At 44.9% G+C, this 21,053-nt stretch overlaps 1 protein-coding gene across 1 annotated transcript in view; it reads left to right on the top strand.

Annotated features, from left to right (window-relative positions):
- The first annotated feature begins 568 nt into the window (after positions 1-568).
- LOC126278521 (uncharacterized) overlaps positions 569-21,053 on the top strand; it is a 351,012-nt gene continuing 330,527 nt past the window's right edge. The window contains exon 1 of the mRNA XM_049978688.1: positions 569-1,593. Coding sequence (XP_049834645.1) covers positions 1,530-1,593 — 64 coding nt within the window. The 5' untranslated portion in view covers positions 569-1,529. The remainder of the gene's footprint in view (positions 1,594-21,053) is intronic.

Raw genomic sequence — 21,053 nt, forward strand, 5'->3', positions numbered from 1 at the left:
ATGAACGCTTTTGCACGCAAGCGACAGTGGCGCCCCTCGGCACTCACGCGGTCTAATCTAAAGGAACACCGGCTATCCTTTTAATTAAAACGAGCGCTTGGGGTAGTGGCGCCGTGTTCTTCGTAAAACCCTTTTCAACCGCTGCTCGATTCTCTCCCAGACCAGGTCTGCGCGTGTTCCTGTATTTTTTTTTAATAAAAATAAAGACTAAGGGCTCTTCTTCGTTTTTTCGCTACATTCGTGCATCAGCCGCGGGCCGTGTACCTGGTTTCACAGTGAAAAGAGAGGAAAACGAGACAGAGGGAGAAATAGAGGGAGAAAGAGAGAGAGAGGGAGAGAGAGAGAGAGAGAGAAAGGGTGGAGTCGCCAACGCGAAATTTGCGCCGCAACAGCGCGCGCGCCTGCGGGTTGACGCGACACGCACGCTACGTCATCCGGAGCGCGTGGCGCGTGCGGCAGGCGGCCCGCGCGTGCGCAGAACGGCCGGGCGCGGCGCGCTTCCCCCATCCCACCGGCGGAGCTGGCCGCAGGCGACGCGACGCGCGTCGGATGCAGAACAGGCGGCTCTAGTCTTGCGGTCCGCGCCTGACGCGAGGGGACCGCCGGCACCGCAGCCGCGACTGCGCGCAGTGCTACCACCGTAACGGACGCCCCTGTCGCTGTGCTCCCGTGACAGCCCCGCGCAGGTGCAAACGCGGATGTAGAGCAGGTCACTCAGTGGAAAGGGGCAGTCGAGTTCCCCGTCCGCTACTACAGTGAACGGCAGTAGGACACGAGGTAGAGGCCCAGGCTCTCTGCGAACCTTCCGCCGCGTTTCCCGCAATTTCTTCTATATTTCAGCAACACTTGTTGCTTTGTATACGGAACTGCCACTCCAGCGACGTCCGATTTTGGCACAGTGTCTGAAGTTTGACGTGTGTTCTGTATTTTCTTATTTTGCTCGGTAGCAAACTCTCTTTTCGTGCTAAACGACTGAGTGACTCCTACCCAGCACCGGTATAGCGATTATTTTTTTCTAGTCCTGCAGTTCCTCCGTGCCATCACAAACACTTGTTGCTTTGCATAGAGGAGTGCTGTCTCAGCAACAATACCCAAATATCGGCAAAGTGTCTCCATCTTATCACAATACATCTTCGATAGTTACCGAATGTTTTTCAGTCATTCACTCCTTGCCGTTACATACGAGGATACATCGAGAAAAAAATGAAAAATAACTTGAAAATTGGGATACAGACTACCCTAAAAGGACCTTGCAGTATTTCTATAGTTTAATGAACCTTCGCAAAATAGTTTACAGAGTATGTGTCTTTAGTTTCCAGCAAAGCTGCTGATACACCTTTACGAGGATAAATTAGTCGCTTATAATTAACTTACACAGCACCTCAGATATAAGACTTGTGGACTGTCGGTTGATGGGAACCTAGTGTTAACGCTTGGTTACCTCGACGCCCTGACCGAGTGTCTTCGTTTGATGTTCATCACCAGTGCAGTGGAGAAAGACCTGTGACTTTCTTAAAGCGGCGGTTGAAATGAAGGGGAGACGAGCCTGGAGTTTCCTGCTGTGGGCCACGGTCATGGGGGTCGCCACAGACGGTGAGTCTTGAAACGGACAACATTGTCTGGCGGAACGCAAGCACCACAACTTACTAATAGTAGTGTGTTCGTGATTCCTGTCGAATCTGTGCGCTGCCATTCATTTTCATGTGATGAGTAACAAGCAATCACTTCGGTCAGCTGCTCATCGAAAAAATCAAGATATGCTTCATAAACAAAGTCTCCATAATAGAGCAAAACACATCACTTGTGCTATCAAGAATAAGCAAAATACGAACATTGTGCTCTGTCAGACGACATGTCTCATGGTTTAGAAATATTTATTGTGAACGCACATTAAATAAAATCAGTCCACTTACGCATCTTCTGGCAAAATCGGAATGTGCATAAACTAATCGTCGCCACAGCAAAGTAAAAAAGTAGATGTGTAAAAAACCAAAACTAAACGAAACACAAACTTTCTGCTTCGGCTGTATCAGATACATGGGAGACATATATTATCAACATAGGGGAGAAGTATTTATACATAGATCTGCCCCAGTCGCATTACCTTTGTGATTAAGATATATGTTATTTCGACGAGCTAATCGCACACCCCGACCTCAGAGAGGAATCTTGCAGGACATAAGTTCTAGCAATTTCGTGCTTTTATTCCGTTGAAGATGGAAAACTAATTTATGGTACAATTTCAAATTTGGTAGTCTCAGTTATTCTCCATTTTTATTTGTCTGTTAGATGCATTCATCCATGGTCTTCGGACATATTGTTTATTTTTTGGTATATTGGAAACCTACATTTGACTTCCCTATGTAGGGACTATCGCTGAATGGTGAGGGCTTGTTGGGTGTGCAATATGGGCATCAGATACGCTGTATTTTAAGTAAACTGCCGCTATTCTACCATGTCGCTACCGCTCTATAATGCGTTTTAGCCAATTATCTGAGGACAGTTTCTCTGAATGCTGCAATCAAATCGTTTTGTTCTCCCAGTTCTTCACATATCCTCGTTTACGAACATGCAGTCCACACCCCTTTGTTGAACATTCAGGCGACGTTTTCACCTCGTTTGTTGAGCGAAGCAAACGCATAGCAGTTAATTTAATTCACACTGTAAAGGCTCATTTCCTTATTATTATGTGTAATTCCACTCTAGGTAACTATACGAACTTTGAAACAGTTACTGCTGCTTTTACTTGTGTGGAAATGACTTTAAACGAACACTGGATAGACTGATACCATACCGTTCGAAACGTTCGCCAAAGAAGGGAGTTGTCATCTTCCATTGTTTGTGACATATGATATCTGTTCTTAAAGGACAGTTACTAAACCTTTTATCACCACAGTAGGTCACATAGTGCTATTTTTAAGGGCCAGTAAATATGAATTCACAAAAATCTTATGGATACCGAACAAATGGGAATCTATGGGCACCTATACCAAGAACTCTCCAATTACGGGTGCTGCTTACCACCTTACTTCAACAAGGCACATCGGGAGATTAGTAGAAATACATGAACAACGTAATTTAGACAGTCCCTAACATGAGAAGAGGTTAATGAAATATTTATTTACGTATAAATATCTAGATAACATTTGATACTACATCACGCTATCTTTGAATTTTCGTATGTTTGTAAGATCAAATTCGCAGTCAGCAAACGTAGATTCGTAAACCATTATGTCCTACACTGGACGGTTTTTTGGAACATTAAACAGTAAAATGTGATGAAAGGATTGAGCTTTGATGGACTGGCGACCTTTGAGCCACAAACGTACGTCTGACACGATTATTCCAATAGTTCTATGGCTTTACCCTTTCCTTCGGAGATAAGATGGCCTTATGTTGAGGCGGCTACCTTTTAAATACCAGTATTAACGAACTGTAGATGAGTTCACACCTTGCCAAACGTAACATTTGCTCCCTTGTTCGTTATCTTACCTCTCCACAATTACAGTTTTTCCCTCTGACGCTTCCGACAGCCTTGTTGCTGTCGTCCAGCTCATCCTGCATCTTGTTTGTTGTTACATCCAAACATCTGCCTATTACCGAGCGAGGTGGCGCAGTGACTGGCACAGTGGACTCGCATTCGGGAGGACGGCGGTTCAAATCCACGTCAGGGTATCCAGATTTAGGTTGTCCGTTATTTCCCAAAATAGCTAGTGGCCGATTCCGAGATGGTTCCTTTGAAAGGGCACGGTCGATTTCCTTCCCCACATTCCGAGTTTGTACTCTGTATCTAACCACCCCGATGTCGTTAAACACTAATGTTCCTTCTCTCTGCCCTACATCCTCCATAACCTTCTGTATATATGTGTGTTTTCCCTGCCCTACGAATTTGATAACTTATTGATCGGTTACTTTCAGCTCTTACTCGATCCAATGGTTGATGATTTGTTGAGGCTTCGCCCTTCACTGGTGATGGTTCTATTATAATTATGGACGGTATGTGCTTTGCAGTGCCTCTTTAATACAGACGTTTCATTCACTCTTCAACGTCCTTTGTTGCGTCACGGATCATCTCGTTACTTCATTCTGAGTTATTCCTACGGTTCACCTTAGTTTTCACACAACAGTTTGTCGAGATGCACACTATCAGTAAATCCTTCCACAATCCCAATATAATATGGGCGTCTGTTTGTTGTCCTTTAGTTTAAGTTTGAGTAGGTAGTGTGTAAAGCTAGGGACTGGTCACCTCGTCAGTTTGGTCTCATCACCACAAGTTCCCAAATTTTGCCAATATAATAAGAGACAGCAGCTGAACTGTTTTGCTAAGAAAAGTTTACTTCCGCTTCACCATTTCCCTCCATTCCCCAACTGTACTGTGTAATCTTGCTTCCCAGACAAAATAAGAATCGATATTGTAGAACCTGTGTTATTTAGAAGTATGATGTAGCGTTCCTTCTGACATATGTGCATGAGTGTATGCGTGTCCTAACGAACACTGCATTGCAATTTTATAACAACACAAGCAATGCAGTATCGGATTTATCCGCAGACACCGGGCTTGTGACTTTCAACTAAAAGCCTCGTCTGCACGGGAATATACATAATGTACAGCTTGTACATACGTGACTGACGACATATTGAAGTTTAGGACGGTGCGAGAAGCGTGGTCAGGTAGCCTAAAGGTAAGGCGGCCGCTCGTGATAAGCAAACAATCCGTGTTCTATTTCCGGTCCGGCACAAATTACAATTGTCTTCATTCCATTACACACGTGATGTCTATGAAAACGTAATCATTCAAGCACATTACTGCTATTCCGTTCTTTATTCTTTTTTTCTTTAAGTCGTTGGTTACGTAGTACGCAAACCTCTTGATTGTCACTCGTTCCTTCTCATCTGCAATTTCCATTTAAAACTTCCTGGCAGATTAAAACTGTATGCCGGACCGAGATTCGAACTTGGGACCTTTGCCTTTCGCGGGCAAGTGCTCTACCAACTTTGCACGACTCACGCCCGCCCTCACAGCTTTACTTCCGCCAGTACCTCGTCTCGTACCTTCCAAACTTTCCATAAGCTTTCCTGCGAACCTTTCCCGCGAAAGGCAAAGGTCCAGAGTTCGAGTCTCGGTCCAGCACACAGTTTTAATCTGCCAGAGAGTCTCATATCAGCGCGCACTCCGCTGCAAAGTGAAAATCTCATTCTGAAAGATCGATGTATTTCTTATATTACTTATTGAAAGTGTTTATGAAGTAGCAGAAGGTGTACGCTCGAAGCCTAGCTTTAGAGCGCGAATCTTTCGTTCTTTATGTTTTACTTTTAACAGAGAAAACTGAACTTCACTTTCTATTCGTCACAACATTTTTGTGGTCAGTGGTTTACGTGCGTGAAATAGCCTAGATTTTTAGTATTTAGATCTACCTGCTTATGCCATCTCCTGTTTTCCTTCTATTTTTCCAAAGCCTTATCTGTATCCGTTTAATTGCACAACTGCTATCCAACGAAGCCTTACCGTCAATAGGTTTGTAATCCATCTGACACAGTACCACCCGTACTATGTCTGCCTTTCTACACATGCAAGACACACTTCTTCCTAGTTAGTTACTTACCTGTATGACGCCGGCCGGAGTGGCCAAGCGGTTCTAGGCGCTGCTGTCTGGATCCGCGTGACCGCTACGGTCGCCGACTCGAATCCTGCCATCCTGCCTCGGGCATGGATGTGTGTGATGTCCTAAGGTTAGTTAGGTTTAAGTAGTTCTAAGCTCTAGGGGACTGATGACCTCAGCAGTTAAGTCCCACAGTGCTCAGAGCCATTTGAGCCATTTTGAACTGGTATGACCCACAGACCCTTGCCTTCGCTGTTTTACTAAATGGATGCAGAAAGAGTCCGATTACACGTTATATATACTTGATAAGATTCAGTGGACGGCTACATGCAGATCGTCTACATGTTTCTGAATCGTGCACCCTCCGTTACTTTTCTCTCCTACTCGCTAAACTTTAGGTGCGGACACCTGTTTTAAAATTGTGTTATGTTGCTTATGACGAATTTAATTAGCGTTCACGTGCACTACCTCTGAAACACCAAGAAGCCACGGTCGGATATCGACATGACGTCTGCGGTATTAGAGTTGCAACGGCAGTATCGTGATGCGATTTTTCAACATGACAATGCTCGACCACAGATTGCATGCGACTCTGTGAACTGTCTGCGTGATGCTGAGATACTGCAGTGACCAGGAATATCCCCAGATCTGCACCCTGTAGAAGATATTCTTGCGCCACCTCGGATGTCAATTCCGTCCCATTTCCAGTATCAGCCAGATCAAGCTGATCCCACAACATTGGTTGGAGACTTCACCATCAGCAGCTGTACTAGGCAATAATCGTCCCATGCATAGGCTGACCTTAGCACCACAAACTGGACAGCTGTGTTTGGACTGGTGCCTTTACCGGGAAGCATGGAATGCCGATGAATGGTGAAGCACTGAGTTCAGGTACGAACAGTATTGCTGCACGTCCTGGGATGGCCATTGTGGTGGGAGTAAGATGGCAGTCTGGTTAGAGGTTCCATTCTTGCCATGTTTTCCAGAGGCACAGCTGTATTTCTCCTGGTGTCACGAGGCGGGGAGATGTCACGTATGACTTCAGGTCACGACAGGTAGTGATTCCGAGAACTCTGAATACATAACGTACTTCACGGACATCCGACGTCCACAAGTATGACATCTGCCAACACGAGTAACGTAGATGTTGATATCCTCGAAGTAGTGAAGCATCTTAAATCACTTACCAGAAGTAAGTCTTCCGGTCTAGGCTGTCTGCCAACTGCCGCAATAGCTCCAAATTAATAGTCGTATCCAACCGCTCGCTTGACGAAAGATCCGTACCCAAAGACTGTATAGTTGCACAGTTCACACCAACATTCAAGAATGGTAGTAGGAATAATCCACTGCCGGGAATAGCCGATCGGTCTAGAGCGCGGCAGTCATGGACTGTGCGGCTGATCCCGGCGGAGTTTCGAGTCCTCCCTCGAGCATGGGTGTGTATGTTTGTCCTTAGGATAATTTAGATTAAATAGTGTGTAAGCTTAGGGACTGATGACATAAGCAGTTAAGTCCCATAAGATTTCACACACATTTGAACTTTTTTTTTTAATAGTCCACTAAATTACAGGCCTATATCATTAACGTCAATATGCAGGAAGATTTTGGAACGTATATTGTGTTCGAACATTAGGAATTAACTCAAAGAGAACTGTCTATTCACACACAGTCAACATGGGTTTAGAAAACATCGTTCTTGTGAAACACAACTAGCTCTTTATTCGCATGAAGTGTTGAAGGCTATTTACAATAGATTTCCAATTGTTTACGTATCTCTGGATTACCGGAAGGCCTTTGACCCTGTACCACACAAGCGGCTTCTGGTGAAATTGCAAGCTTGTGGAATATCGTCTCAAGTTATATGAATGGATTCGTAATTTCGTGTCAGAGAGGTCACAGATCGTAATAATTGACAAAATGTTACCGAGTAAAACGTAAGTGATTTCTGGTGTTCCCCAAGGTAGTGATATAGGTGCTCTGCTGCTTCTTACCTACATAATCGAGTTAGGAGACAATCTGAGCAGTCTTCTTACGTTGTTTTCAGCTGTAACTTATTGACTAGCAAAGCCATCAGATCAAAGCAAATTGCAAAACGATTTAGAAAAGATATCTGCATGGTGCGAAAATTGGTAAATGATCGTAAATAAGGAAACGTGTGAGATCAGCCTCGTGACTGCTGAAAGGAATCCGTTGAACTTCGCTTACACGATAAATCAGTCAAATCTAAAAGCGATAAACTCAACTAAATACCTAGGAATTACAATTACCAACAACTTAAATTGGAAAGAATACATAGAAAATGTTGTGGGGAACGCAAACCAAAGATCGCCTTTTATTGCAAGACACACAGGAAACGTAACAGATCTACTAAAGACACTGCCTACAATACGCTTGTCCATCCTTTTTTGGAGTACTGGTTCACCGTGTGGGATCCTTACCAGATAGGATCGACAGAGTACCTCGAGAAAGTTCAAAGAAGGGCAGCACGTTTTGCATTATCGCGAAATAGGGAGAGAGTGTCACTGACGCGATACAGGATTTGGGGTGGACATCATTAAGGAAAGGCGTTTCTCGTTGCGGCGGAAACATATCACTAAATTTCAATCAACAACTTTCTCCTCCGAGAATATATTGCTGACGCACGCCGAACTACATAGGAAGAAACGAACATCGTAATAAATTAAGGGAAATCAGAGCGCGCACAGGAAGATATAAGTGTTCGTTTTTTCCTTGCTCTCTTCGAGATTGGAATAATAGATAATTACTGTGAAAGTGTTTCAATGAACCCTCTGCGAAGCATATAAGTGTGACTTGGAGAGTATTCATTTAGAGGTAGATCTAAATCTCACACGACCGTATCGTCATGTCATTTTCCAACACGACAATGCTCGTCCACAGACGACTCGCGTCTCTGTGAACTGTTAGCGTGCTGCTGAGGTATGGCAGTGGCCAGCAGAACGCCCAGATGTGTTCACCGTAGAAAATGAGCGGAACTACCTCGGATGTCCCAGTGCCAGTACCCAGCACGTCAAACTGGAATGGCTGTATGACAGCTTCTCTCTGGAGAGGATAAAATGGCTGTCTGACACCTCTCCATAGCGACTCAATACGTATCTCCAAGCCGGACGATGAGCAGTGTCACGGTCGAAAGTTCCTTGTAAATTTCACACGCATTAAATGCCAAACTCTTTAAAAAAGTGCGCAGAAGACCACATATTATCCTTATTGCTTGCTTTTATGCAATCAGTACTTTCTAAGCGATGGATTACACCACAAAAGTATTCCTTTACGCGTTATTCAGTGGAAATAAGCAAAATATACTAGGATGTTTAATCAATTGCTCCCAATAGTGGCAATAACACGAAGGATCCGCGAGGGTAGCCAAGAGGGCTAAGGGGCTGCTTCCTGGACTCTGGAGGCGCGCCGGCCCCGGATCGGATTCGCCCGGCGGATTCACGACGAGGGCCAGTCTGATGGCCCGAATCGATGTGGTTTTTAGGCGGTTTTCCACATCCCGCTAGGTGAATACCGGCTTAGACTCCACGTTCCGCCTCAGTTACACGGCTCACAAACATTTGGAAACGTTAGCACTTCTTCATGACTTACACTTGACGCACACAGTTGGGGTACACTAATTTCGTCCTGGGGGTTCGGGAACGCGGCAGGAAGGGCATCCGGCCTCCGTGAGCAACCAGCATTGTCACATCAGTAATAACACGGCCGCCCTGCGTCCCGGAGGACTAAAGCTCAGGAGAGGAAAGTGGCAATCACGTGAAGAACTACAGCACCTGAACTTAATTACTTGGACAGCTGAGTAACAAGATACTTGCAGTTCAAGTTTTCATCAATATGTAAAAACAAAATTTCGGAAGATTCCACCCTCCTTATTGACTCCTGTCCATGTGCTTCATGAGTTGTTGGTATCACTATTCGCTGTGAAAGACTAAATCATGTGTTTTATCAAAATTAAGGGCGAGTCAATTTCAGATAACTACTTTATAAATATGTGAAAAAAAATTGTTAGTTTAACAGTTCCTTCTGTAACTTTCTCTTTATTGTGTTTTATTATGTTCTGATTCGTCTACAACAAAATATCATGGTTTGCTATTAAAACTAAGTTTAACATAGTTAGACCTGCATCCTGATAGGTGCGCGTTGGTTTAGAACTCCTCCGACAGATGATGCCAACTGCAGTTATTGTCCTGCATTCCATAAAACTCTTCCGGTCCGATTTATACTCTTCACTGCACGCACTTATACTTTTCGTCAATGTAGAATCGTTTTGTAGAATAAATTTTTTCTGCGAAAACTAGTTTTCAACTACAGATCGTTCCACTGTCTTTTCACGCATGTGTCTCGAGTACGACATGCGCTCGACATGAAGCAAACGAAAGTGCATGGATAACCGTACAAAATGTGCATACCTGCTCTGAGCCACCCCTTTTCGAGAAGAGACAAACCATTTTTAATGTAAAAACCAACAAGCCTTTGAGTCGAATACAAGGCGCTTCCGTGTGGTCGACGTCAATCCCATTTATGGGACAAGGACAGAAATTAGAATCTTAAGCGCGAACATAATTTTTCGTCTTCAAATTATCGTTTTGTTGTTTGGCTATATCTTTATTCTTCACATATTTCTGTCTTTTATTTACCGAAAGGATTACTCTGGTTATTAGCGTTCCTTTAGTCCTGAATAACCGAATTACACTCGCCCCGAGTTCCCTTAAAACAACACGATGCAATGACATCATCGACTGCAGGTTTAATTCCTTGTGTGAGTGATTTCAAACACAGCAGTTACTTCCTGACAAGATAGATGTTATGGATGTTACCGCTTCAGTCTGATTTCTTCCGCCCTCCGGAATATCTTCTGATGATTATTGCTACACTGAATCTCGTAACACTAAACTGTTCACTGCGTGTCTGCAGTCGTGAACGGAGTGTCTTTCTGACGTGTGTGACTGCTCGCAAATTTTCGCAGTTAGAAATAACGTATTTAATATGTCTTGACCGGTTTATTAAAAAACTTAAATGATTAATACGACCAAACTGGAGAATAAAGCTACCCATCGTTCATGGGTCACACAATATTTTCTTTATCTTTTATTTTCTTTGTATTTTTATTTCTTATTTTCATATTTCTTTATTTTTTATTTTATAGGAAACTGCTGTAGTACATTCATCACTCCTGTTTTTGAATGGAACGTAAAGGGAACGAAAATCTCCAGACATCTATTGTTTATTACGGAGCTTGCGATATATTAAAAATTATTGGCTGAATTTCGTGCTTAACCCATTCCAGTCTATATTTTCAGTGACATCGCAAAAATTATTTACGCTAACTTTAAGTCACAAAACTTTCTCAACTCATAGCAGGGATGGCACAGCATCCAGTAAAATACGACGAGTAAACAGTGTTGGTTGCAGAGTTATAATTATTATTTACACTGAGGTGACAAGAGTCGGGACATAACTCCTAAAACCGTGTAGGGTGTCTTTTTGCCAAACGTAGTGCAGCAGTGCCACGTGGCATGGACTCAACAAATCGTTGGAAGTCCCCTGCAGAAATATTGAGTTATGCTGTCCCTGCAATAGTCCATAATTGCAAAAGTGTGGCCAGTACAAGATTTTAGCACGAACTGACCTCTCGATTATGTCCCATAAATATTCGATGAGATTGATGTTGGGCGGTTTGGGCGGCGAACTGTCCAAAATCTTCTTCAACGCAGTCGCGAACAAGTCTGGCCAAGTAATATGGCGCAATGTCATCCACAAAAATTCCATTGTTGTTTTGGACCATGAAGTTTATTAATGGCTGCAGATGGTGTCCAAGTTGCTGAAAATAACCGTTTCCAGTCACTAACCAATTCAGTTGGACCAGAGGACCTATTCCATCCCGCACCTTATGGAGCCGCCACCAGCATACACAGTGCGTTGTTGAAGATATGGGTTCATGGCGTCGTGGGGACTGTGCCACACTCTAACCGTACCATCAACGCTTACCAAATGAAATCAAGACTCACATGTCACCAGGCCATAGTTTTCCAGTCCTCTAGGCTCCAACCGCTATGATTACGAGCCTAGAATACGTGCTACAGTCTATGAGATGATTACGGTAGCACATGACTCAGTCATCTGCTGCCGTAACACATTAATTTCGCCTCACTATTTTAACAGATACATTCGTCTTATGTCACATTGATTTCAGTGGTTATATAAAGCAGTGTTGCTTGTCTGTTAGCACTGAAAACTGTACGAAAACGTCGCTGCTGTCGCTCATTAGGTGAAGGACGTCGGCCGGATGACCCATTGATCGTGACCGGGGCAAATATCTCACGAAAAAAACGTCAAACGAAAAAGCTACAAAGAATGAAACTTGTCTAGCTTGAAGGGGGAAACCACATGGCGCTATGTTTGGCCCGCTAGATGGCGCTGCCGTTTTTTTTTTTTTTTTTTTTTTAGTAAGAACACCGATTTTTATTACATATTTGTGTAGTACGTAAGGAAATATGTTTTAGTTCGACCATTTTTTCGCTTTGAAACAGAAGGCGCTGTAATAGTCACAGACATATGGCTCACAATTTTAAACGAACGGTTGGTAACAGGTATGTTTTTTAAATTAGAATACAGAACGTAGGTACGTTTGAACATTTTATTTCAGTTGTTCCAATGTGATACGTATACCTTTGTGAACTTATCATTTCTGAGAACTCATGCTGTAACAGCGTAATTACCTGTAAACGCCACATTAATGCAATAAATGCTCAAAATAACCTTCCGTCAACCTCAATGCATTTTTCAATACGTGTAACGACATTCCTCTCAAAAGCGAGTAGTTCGCCTTCCGTAATGTTCGCACATGCATTGACAATGCGCTGACGCATGTTGTCAGGCGTTGTCGGTGGATCACGATGGCAAATGCCCTTCAACGGTTCCCACAGAAAGAAATCCGCGAACGTCAGATCCGGCGAACTTGTGGGCCAGTCCACCTGTCATGAAATATGCTACTCAGTACCGCTTCAACCGCACGCGAACCACGTGCCTGACATCCATCATGTTGGAAGTACATCGCCATTCTGTCATGCAGTGAAACATCTTGTAGTGACATCGGTAGAACATTACGTAGGAAATCAGCATACAGCCGGCCCAAATGGCCGTCCGGTTCTAGGCGCTGCAGTCTGGAACCGCGAGACCGCTACGGTCGCAGGTTCGAATCCTGCCTCGGGCATGGATGTGTCTGTTGTCCTTAGGTTAGTTAGGTTTAACTAGTTCTACGTTCTAGGGGACTAATAACCTCAGAAGTTGAGTCCCATAGTGGTCAGAGCCATTTGAACCATTTGAGTCAGCATACATTGCACCATTTAGATTGCCGTCGATGAAATGGGGGCCAATTATCCTTCCTCCCATAATGCCGCACCATGCATTAATCCGCCAAGGTCTCTGATGTTCCACTTGTCGCAGCTATCGTGGATTTTCCGTTGCCCAGTAGTGCATAGTATGCCGGTTACGTTACCGCTGTTGGCGAATGACGCATCGTCGCCAATTAGAACGCGTCAAAATATCTGTCATCGTCCCGTAATTTCTCTTATGCCCAGTTGCAGAACTCTACACGATGTTCAGAATCGTCACCATGCAATTCCTGGTGCATATAAACATGGTGCGGTTGCAATCGATGTTGATGTAGCATTCTCAACCACCAACGTTTTTGAGATTCCCGATTCTCGAGCAATTTGTCAGCTACTGATGTGCGGATTAGCCGCGACAGCAGCTAAAACACCTATTTGGGCATCATCATTTGTTGCAGGTCGTCGTTGACGTTTCACATGTGGCTGAACACTTCCTGTTTCCTTAAATAACGTAACTATCCGGCGAACGGTCCGGACACTTGGATGATGTCATCCAGGATACCGAGCAGCATACATAGCACACGCCCGTTGGGCATTTTGATCACATTAACCATACATCAACACGATATCGACCTTTTCCGCAACTGGTAAACGGTCCATTGTAATACGGGCAATGTATCACGACTGAAATACCGTTCACATTGGCGGAATATTACGTGATACCACGTAGTTATACGTTTCTGACTATTACAGCACCATCTGTCACAAAGCGAAAAAAGTGGTCCAACTAAAACATTCATATTTATTTACGTACTAAAACGCAGTTGATGTCCGTTTTACCTATGGCAGCTCCATTAATCGGGCCAACCATAGCGCCATCTGGTTTCCCCCTTCAAGCTAGACGAGTTTCGTTCTTTGTAGTTTTTTGTTTGATGCTTATTTCGTGAGATATTTCGCTCGGTCGCTATCAGTGGACCACGCTGTATACAGTTATCCGCGTGAACTACACTCCTGGAAATTGAAATAAGAACACCGTGAATTCATTGTCCCAGGAAGGGGAAACTTTATTGACACATTGCTGGGGTCAGATACATCACATGATCACACTGACAGAACACAGGCACATAGACACAGGCAACAGAGCACGCACAATGTCGGCACTAGTACAGTGTATATCCACCTTTCGCAGCAATGCAGGATGCATCGTAGAGATGCTGGATGTAGTCCTGTGAAACGGCTTGCCATGACATTTCCACCTGGCGCCTCAGTTGGACCAGTGTTCGTACTGGACGTGCAGACCGCGTGAGACGACGCTTCATCCAGTCCCAAACATGCTCAATGGGGGACAGATCCGGAGATCTTGCTGGCCAGGGTAGTTGACTTACACCTTCTAGAGCACGTTGGGTGGCACGGGATAAATGCGGACGTGCATTGTCCTGTTGGAACTGCAAGTTCCCTTGCCGATCTAGGAATGGTAGAACGATGGGTTCGATGACGGTTTGGATGTACCGTGCACTATTCAGTGCCCCTCGACGATCACCAGAGGTGTACGGTCAGTGTAGGAGATCGCTCCCCACACCATGATGCCGGGTGTTGGCCCTGTGTGCCTCGGTCGTATGCAGTCCTGATTGTGGCGCTCACCTGCACGGCGCCAAACACGCATACGACCATCATTGGCACCAAGGCAGAAGCGACTCTCATCACTGAAGACGACACGTCTCCATTCGTCCCTCCATTCACGCCTGTCGCGACACCACTGGAGGCCGGCTGCACGATGTTGGGGCGTGAGAGGAAGACGGCCTAACGGTGTGCGGGACCGTAGCCCAGCTTCATGGAGACGGTTGCAAATGGTCCTCGCCGATACCCCAGGAGCAACAGTGTCCCTAATTTGCTGGGAAGTGGCGGTGCGGTCCCCTACGGCACTGCGTGGGATCCTAAGGTCTTGGCGTGCATCCGTGCGTCGCTGCGGTCCGGTCCCAGGTCGACGGGCACGTGCACCTTCCGCCGACCACAGGCGACAACATCGATGTACTGTGGAGACCTCACGCCCCACGTGTTGAGCACTTCGGCGGTACGACCTCCCGGCCTCCCGCATGCCCACTATACGCCCTCGCTCAAAGTCCGTCAACTGCAGATACGGTTGACGTCCACGCTGTCGCGGCATGCTACCAGTGTTAAAGACTGCGATGGAGCTCCGTATGCCACGGCAAACTGGCTGACACTGACGGCGGCGGTGCACAAATGCTGCGCAGCTAGCGTCATTCGACCGCCAACACCGCGGTTCCTGGTGTGTCCGCTGTGCCGTGCGTGTTATCATTGCTTGTACAGCCCTCTCGCAGTGTCCGGAGCAAATATGGTGGGTCTGACACACCGGTGTCGATGTGTTCTTTTTTCCATTTCCAAGAGTGTATTTAATGACATGATATGAGAGCAATATGTCAGCAGTATCGGCTTGTTGTTCATCGTAAAATCCTCTGCCACTCCACCTTCCTGCTGAGATGACATCGTTTACAGCGGATGAGAACTGGACGACGGCCGACAATTTACTTTCACCAAATTACAGTGGGCTGTACACAGTGTATTCGAGTAGCCAATCCGGTAATGTGTGTGTTGTGACTTCGTCATTTCTCCTAGCATTGGAACTGGAGCCCCTTGGGTTGTGACGGTTTAGGCAATACTACGTTGCGACTTGGTAGCGGCGAGTGCTGAGAAGGAGTACCACTTTTCGGTGGTAATTTCTTCCAAGTGGTGTTCAATTAACGAATAATGTATAAAACATTCGTAGTGGGGTGTTTAAGCAACGTTTCTGCTGTTTATCTACTGTATGCATACGGTTATAATAAGCTACTCTGACTAGCTGTATTAAAACAAGGGAAGTGTTGTTCTCCACAATACCACCAGTGGTAGTCTGTCTGTCGCGATTTAGTACTGTGTCACACACAAATCAAGGAATTTACCAGTAAATCATCACATTATTGTTCGTCACCTTCTTTTGCGGAATATGCTATGATGTGATTACATTATACACGGTGCATGTAAGATCCACGTACTATCCTACCCACTACACTATAAATCTGCATTAATGGAACCAACCTGCTTCGGTATGTGCATTAAATTTTTCCTATGTGAAGCACATTGTTCGCTTGGAGGAGACATCTCACATACATGGCCACACCTAAGGTTATAATGTATGCTGAGATAGTGAGAGTTTATATTTTTATGTGGGCGACCTCCAGTTATAGAGCAAAACGCACATTATATTTGTCAAATCACAAACCCCAGCGGCAAAAAACGTTATTGGTAACCACGTTACAGATTTTATGAACCGTCCACACACGTGGCTACTGGAACATTTTTGTACATCTTCCTAGGCTAAGGAACACGGTACTACGAGACTTGACACCAGCACAGAATGGATCGTGTTTGATTCCGGTACAAGACAGTTTTAGATACGTACGCAACGAACTATATCTTTCTTTTCAACTTCCTTGTTGTGGAATGTAATTACGTCATTTCAGCAATGGTAATTTTCCACCGCTGTTGCTGCTGCTATTCGTGTGTTCTTTGTGTTTACGAGGTCTATATCATCACCTCAGCAAACTGGCACTGTCGTTCTGTCACACTGCATTGTTGGAAATACGAACAGAACGATTTGGCCGAGCGCTTAACTGAGGCCGCATCATGGGCAAGCAGTACCTCTATCGTCATTTTCCGTTGAAACGACTTAAATTTTGAAACCACGACCGCTATAATGTGTGTTTTGGCATTTGTTTAGCGTTTAGAGGAGTAGAGGATGTTTATTAGGGTGGTCCTTACATATTCAAATTCGTGTTTAGCCATGACAGTCCCTGATTCTTTTATTTTGTTTTAAGAATGCTTTTAAGATCTATTTAGCTGAAATTCAAGACGAGGAGCACATGCCGCAGTGGCTGAGAAGTTGAGTCATGCAACTAAGTATTGTTCATCAGTGCATATATTTCTGCTTAACTGCTATATACTCGAGAACGAAATTTTCACACTGAAGCGGATTGCGCGCTGAGATAAAACTCCTGGCGGATTAAAAGAGTGTGCCAGACAGAGAATCGAACCTCCGGCCTTTTACAGGCAAGTTATCTACGTACTAAGCTACCCCATCACGACTCAGACTCGTCTTCACAGCCACTTCCTCATCTGTTACCTTCCAAAATTCACAGAAGCTCTCCTGCAAAATCTGCGGGGGTAATACTCCTGAAAGAAAGGGTTTTGCGGGGACGTGGCTTACGCAGAGCCTGTGAGATGTTCCCAGAATGAGATTTTCACTCTGCAGCAGTTTTTGTTGCATTGGGACCGCGAAGCCAAGACGACTACTTATTCTTTACACAAAGGTTCCCCCCGTACGCGGTTGGAACGGGAAGAAACCCTAACATATGATTCAGTCGGAAATATCCTCCACAGCGCACTTCAAAGTCTTTTGAAAAGTACAGGTGTAAATAAGACGTTCAGTTCGTAAAAGAAATCATGACGCTTATATCAATACTGCACCAAGAGGCAGTTGTACTATGTCCTATGTCTCATAGTGAGAATGAGGTACGCGCCCAGAATAAACAGAATTATGGGCCAGCAGTAAATCGTAATTAATTGCTAAGTACTGAGATAATTACTTATGTTGCAAATACGCTTTGTCTAAAAATACTGTTAACAAATGTCACGTGGGTGCAGATTCTAGTACTACGAATACAAATAGACGTAGTAGACGCAGCCCGCATGGGGATATAAAAACATTTTATCCAAGTGGCACGACAGCCCTTGGGCATCGAACATATTCTATTCAGGACATAGGGAAGGGGGCTGGCCACACTTGAATTCTCTCTGAGACAGACACGAAATTTTGCAGACTTTCGGATTACATATAAAAGTCTAGAATGTGGATAGGATGTGAATGGGACGCAGCCTTCTTTCTTTAGCTTGTGATGTGCTTTCGGCAATTTGCTTTTAAGGCATCTATACGTAGTTCCTTTCACGTTTTTGTCGTTCAGCCCGTGATTTGCTACAGATCTTCACGCTGGTGTAGCTTCTGTTAGTCGTTTCTTATCTGCATAATAACTGAACCCAAATCGCAATTAAACTGTTTGATATAGAGAAGCTCTGGTTCTTCTCCACAAATTTTAATCGCACCCTCCCCCCTATTGGAATACCAGGATGTGTTTCTAGTAACATATCTCATCTTTTAGTCTACTTGTAACTTAAGGCGTTATTTCTGCTCGATTCAGTTTGGTATAGCTACATTAGTTATTCGACCTGTGCATATAATATTATCTAGTTTTTTATATCACCAAATTCGGAAAGTTTCTGTCAAATTAGTATCTGTGCCGTTTGAACGTGACTTTATTTATCACAACTGTTATGCATCATAATCAGCGTCTATTACGGTGTTAAAGCCAGAAATCTAAATTAATTTCCATTGAGAAATGGACGTACAGGTTTGGATTAATTGACGTTAGTCATTCTCACATCTAACTATTAAAATTCCGTGTTAATTTCCTCTCTTGGAGCATTATTTAAATAAGTGGCTGAGAGCCCTGTTGACCGCATGTTCAGCGAATCCTCGCAGAGCAGACTAGTGTTTAGCTATTAGTACTGAGGAGCTACGTCACTCCGAAGGAATCTGAAGCGCCATTTGGGAAGTCGCTAGGCCCGTTTTACTGTGTGTGAACAGAGGTTCGGTGGAAAGGTACGCCGGCCGCGGTTGCCGAGCGGTTCTAGGGGCTTCAGTTCGGAACCGCGCGACTGCTACGGTCTCAGGTTCGAATCCTGCTTGGGCATGGATTTGTGTGGTGTCCTTAGGTTAGTTAGGTTTAAGTAGATCTAAGTTCTAGGGGACTGATGACCATAGCCGTTAAGTCCCATAGTGCTCATAGCCATTTGTAATTGAATATCTTACAGGGACTGAACCGTATTTCGGTGAGGTCAGCCAGTTCTGACGTCTACAGGGGTCTTAATCTCGCACTGTTTATGGTCCATGTATCCTTATAATCTTACACTCTCTGCTACAGCAATGAAATTTTATAGTCGATGAAAATACATTTATTTTCTAGAAATATTTTAGCTTGCTAATGCTAATCTGCACTTCACAACCTGTACAAAAATTTCTTGCTCGAAGAGTAAAACCTGTCCACTAGTCTTAGAATTTTATTATACAATCTAATTCTCTCAGCCTCATCTTACGTAATGCATCTTCAGTTCTGTATCCTTGATTTGCAGTTATTCACGTTAATCCTGTAAATTCTTATGAAGGCAGTATCCATTCCGTCCAAGAAATCATCCTGGTCTTTTGCCGTCTCTCTCAAAATTACGTCAGTACCAGCAAATTACAATGCATTTTCTTCATCTTTCTCAGCATTAATTACCTTTCCAAATTTCTTCTCAGTTTCCTGTAATGTCAGTAGTGTCAGTGTCGCCCTAACCGCCGTCTGCTTCACGTCTGCTGTGCAGCGAGCTAACTTAATTTAAGTATTAACTGTATTTCTCTTACTTGTCACTTCTTCTTCTGCGTGTTTTTGCTTTTAGGAAGCTTTAATAGTCGAGTGCTATTAAGTGTTCCATAGATTTCGTGTTTGTTTTGAATACAGTCAGAGAGAGTCCCTTTAGTCAGCCATAGTGCCAGTAGTGTCAGTGTCGCCCTAACCGCCGTCTGCTTCACGTCTGCTGTGCAGCGAGCTACCTTAATTTAAGTATTAACTGTATTTTTCTTACTTGTCACTTCTTCTTCTGCGTGTTTTTGCTTTTAGGAAGCTTTAATAGTCGAGTGCTATTAAGTGTTCCATAGATCTCGTGTTTGTTTTGAATACAGTCAGAGAGTCCCTTTAGTCAGCCATAGTGCTAGTAGTGCTAGTGTTTGTTTTGAATACAGTCCAGAGACAGGTAGTGCTATTTTCCTTGTTTTCTACAAGGAGTGGTTAGCAATCACACTTTAGTCAATAATCAACCGCCTTTAGTGAATTAGCATTCTATTTAAAAGTTTATTAACACTCTATAGTAAATTGACTTCTTAGGATGGATAGGATGTGTGGCTGCTGTGTACGGACGCAGGAGGAGCTGGCCACTCTTCGCGAACAGCTGAGCGTGTTGATGGCCGCGGTCAGCCGTCTTCAGGCTGCTGCCTCGGAGTGTAGCGGCAGTGGGGAGTCTGGTGCGTCGCAAGGTACACCCCAGGTGTTACATGCTTCACCCACTGTCCCTGCTGTCGAGACATCTTCGCGGGTACCGGGCGCGGTTGGGCCACCCTCTCCCCAAGGGGAGTGGCGGGTTCAGCGGCGCTCGCGGCGCACGAGGCGGAGGGTCAATGTGGAGGCTGGCCGTGTGGCATCGCCCGCTCTGCCTGTGAGTGGACATGTGGCTGCTCCTTCAGCAAGGTCCGAGCAGGCACATGGGGGGAGGGGTTTATTAGTTATTGGGAGCTCCAACGTTAGGCGGGTGATGGAGCCCCTTAGGGAAATAGCGGAAAGGTCGGGGAAGAAGGCCAGTGTTCACTCTGTCTGCTTGCCGGGGGGTCTCATCCGAGATGTGGAGGAGGCCCTACCGGCGGCGATAGAGAACACTGGGTGCACCCGACTGCAAATTTTTGCTCATGTCGGCACCAATGACTCCTGCCGCCTGGGTTCAGAGGTCATCCTCAGTTCGTACAGGCGGCTGGTGGAGTTGGTGAAGGCGGAAAGCCTCGCTCGCGGGGTGGAATCAGAGCTAACTATTTGTAGTATTGTTCCCAGAACCGATCGCGGTCCTCTGGTTTGGAGCCGAGTGGAAGGCTTAAACCAGAGGCTCAGACGATTCTGCGGAGAGCTGGGGTGCAAATTTCTCGACCTCCGCTATCGGGTGGAGAAATGTAGGGTCCCCCTGAATAGGTCAGGTGTGCACTACACGCCGGAAGCGGCTACGAGGGTAGCGGAGTACGTGTGGAGTGCACATGGGGTTTTTTTAGGTTAGAGAATTCCCTCCCTAGGCCCGACAAGACGCCTCCTGAGACGCGGCAAGGCAGTAGGCAAAATGCAACAAGGAATAACAATATTAATGTGCTTATAGTAAACTGCAGGAGCGTCTATAGAAAGGTCCCAGAACTGCTCTCATTAAT

Source organism: Schistocerca gregaria, chromosome 6, assembly GCF_023897955.1.
Source record: "Schistocerca gregaria isolate iqSchGreg1 chromosome 6, iqSchGreg1.2, whole genome shotgun sequence".
Taxonomy (NCBI): Eukaryota; Metazoa; Arthropoda; class Insecta; order Orthoptera; family Acrididae; genus Schistocerca; species Schistocerca gregaria.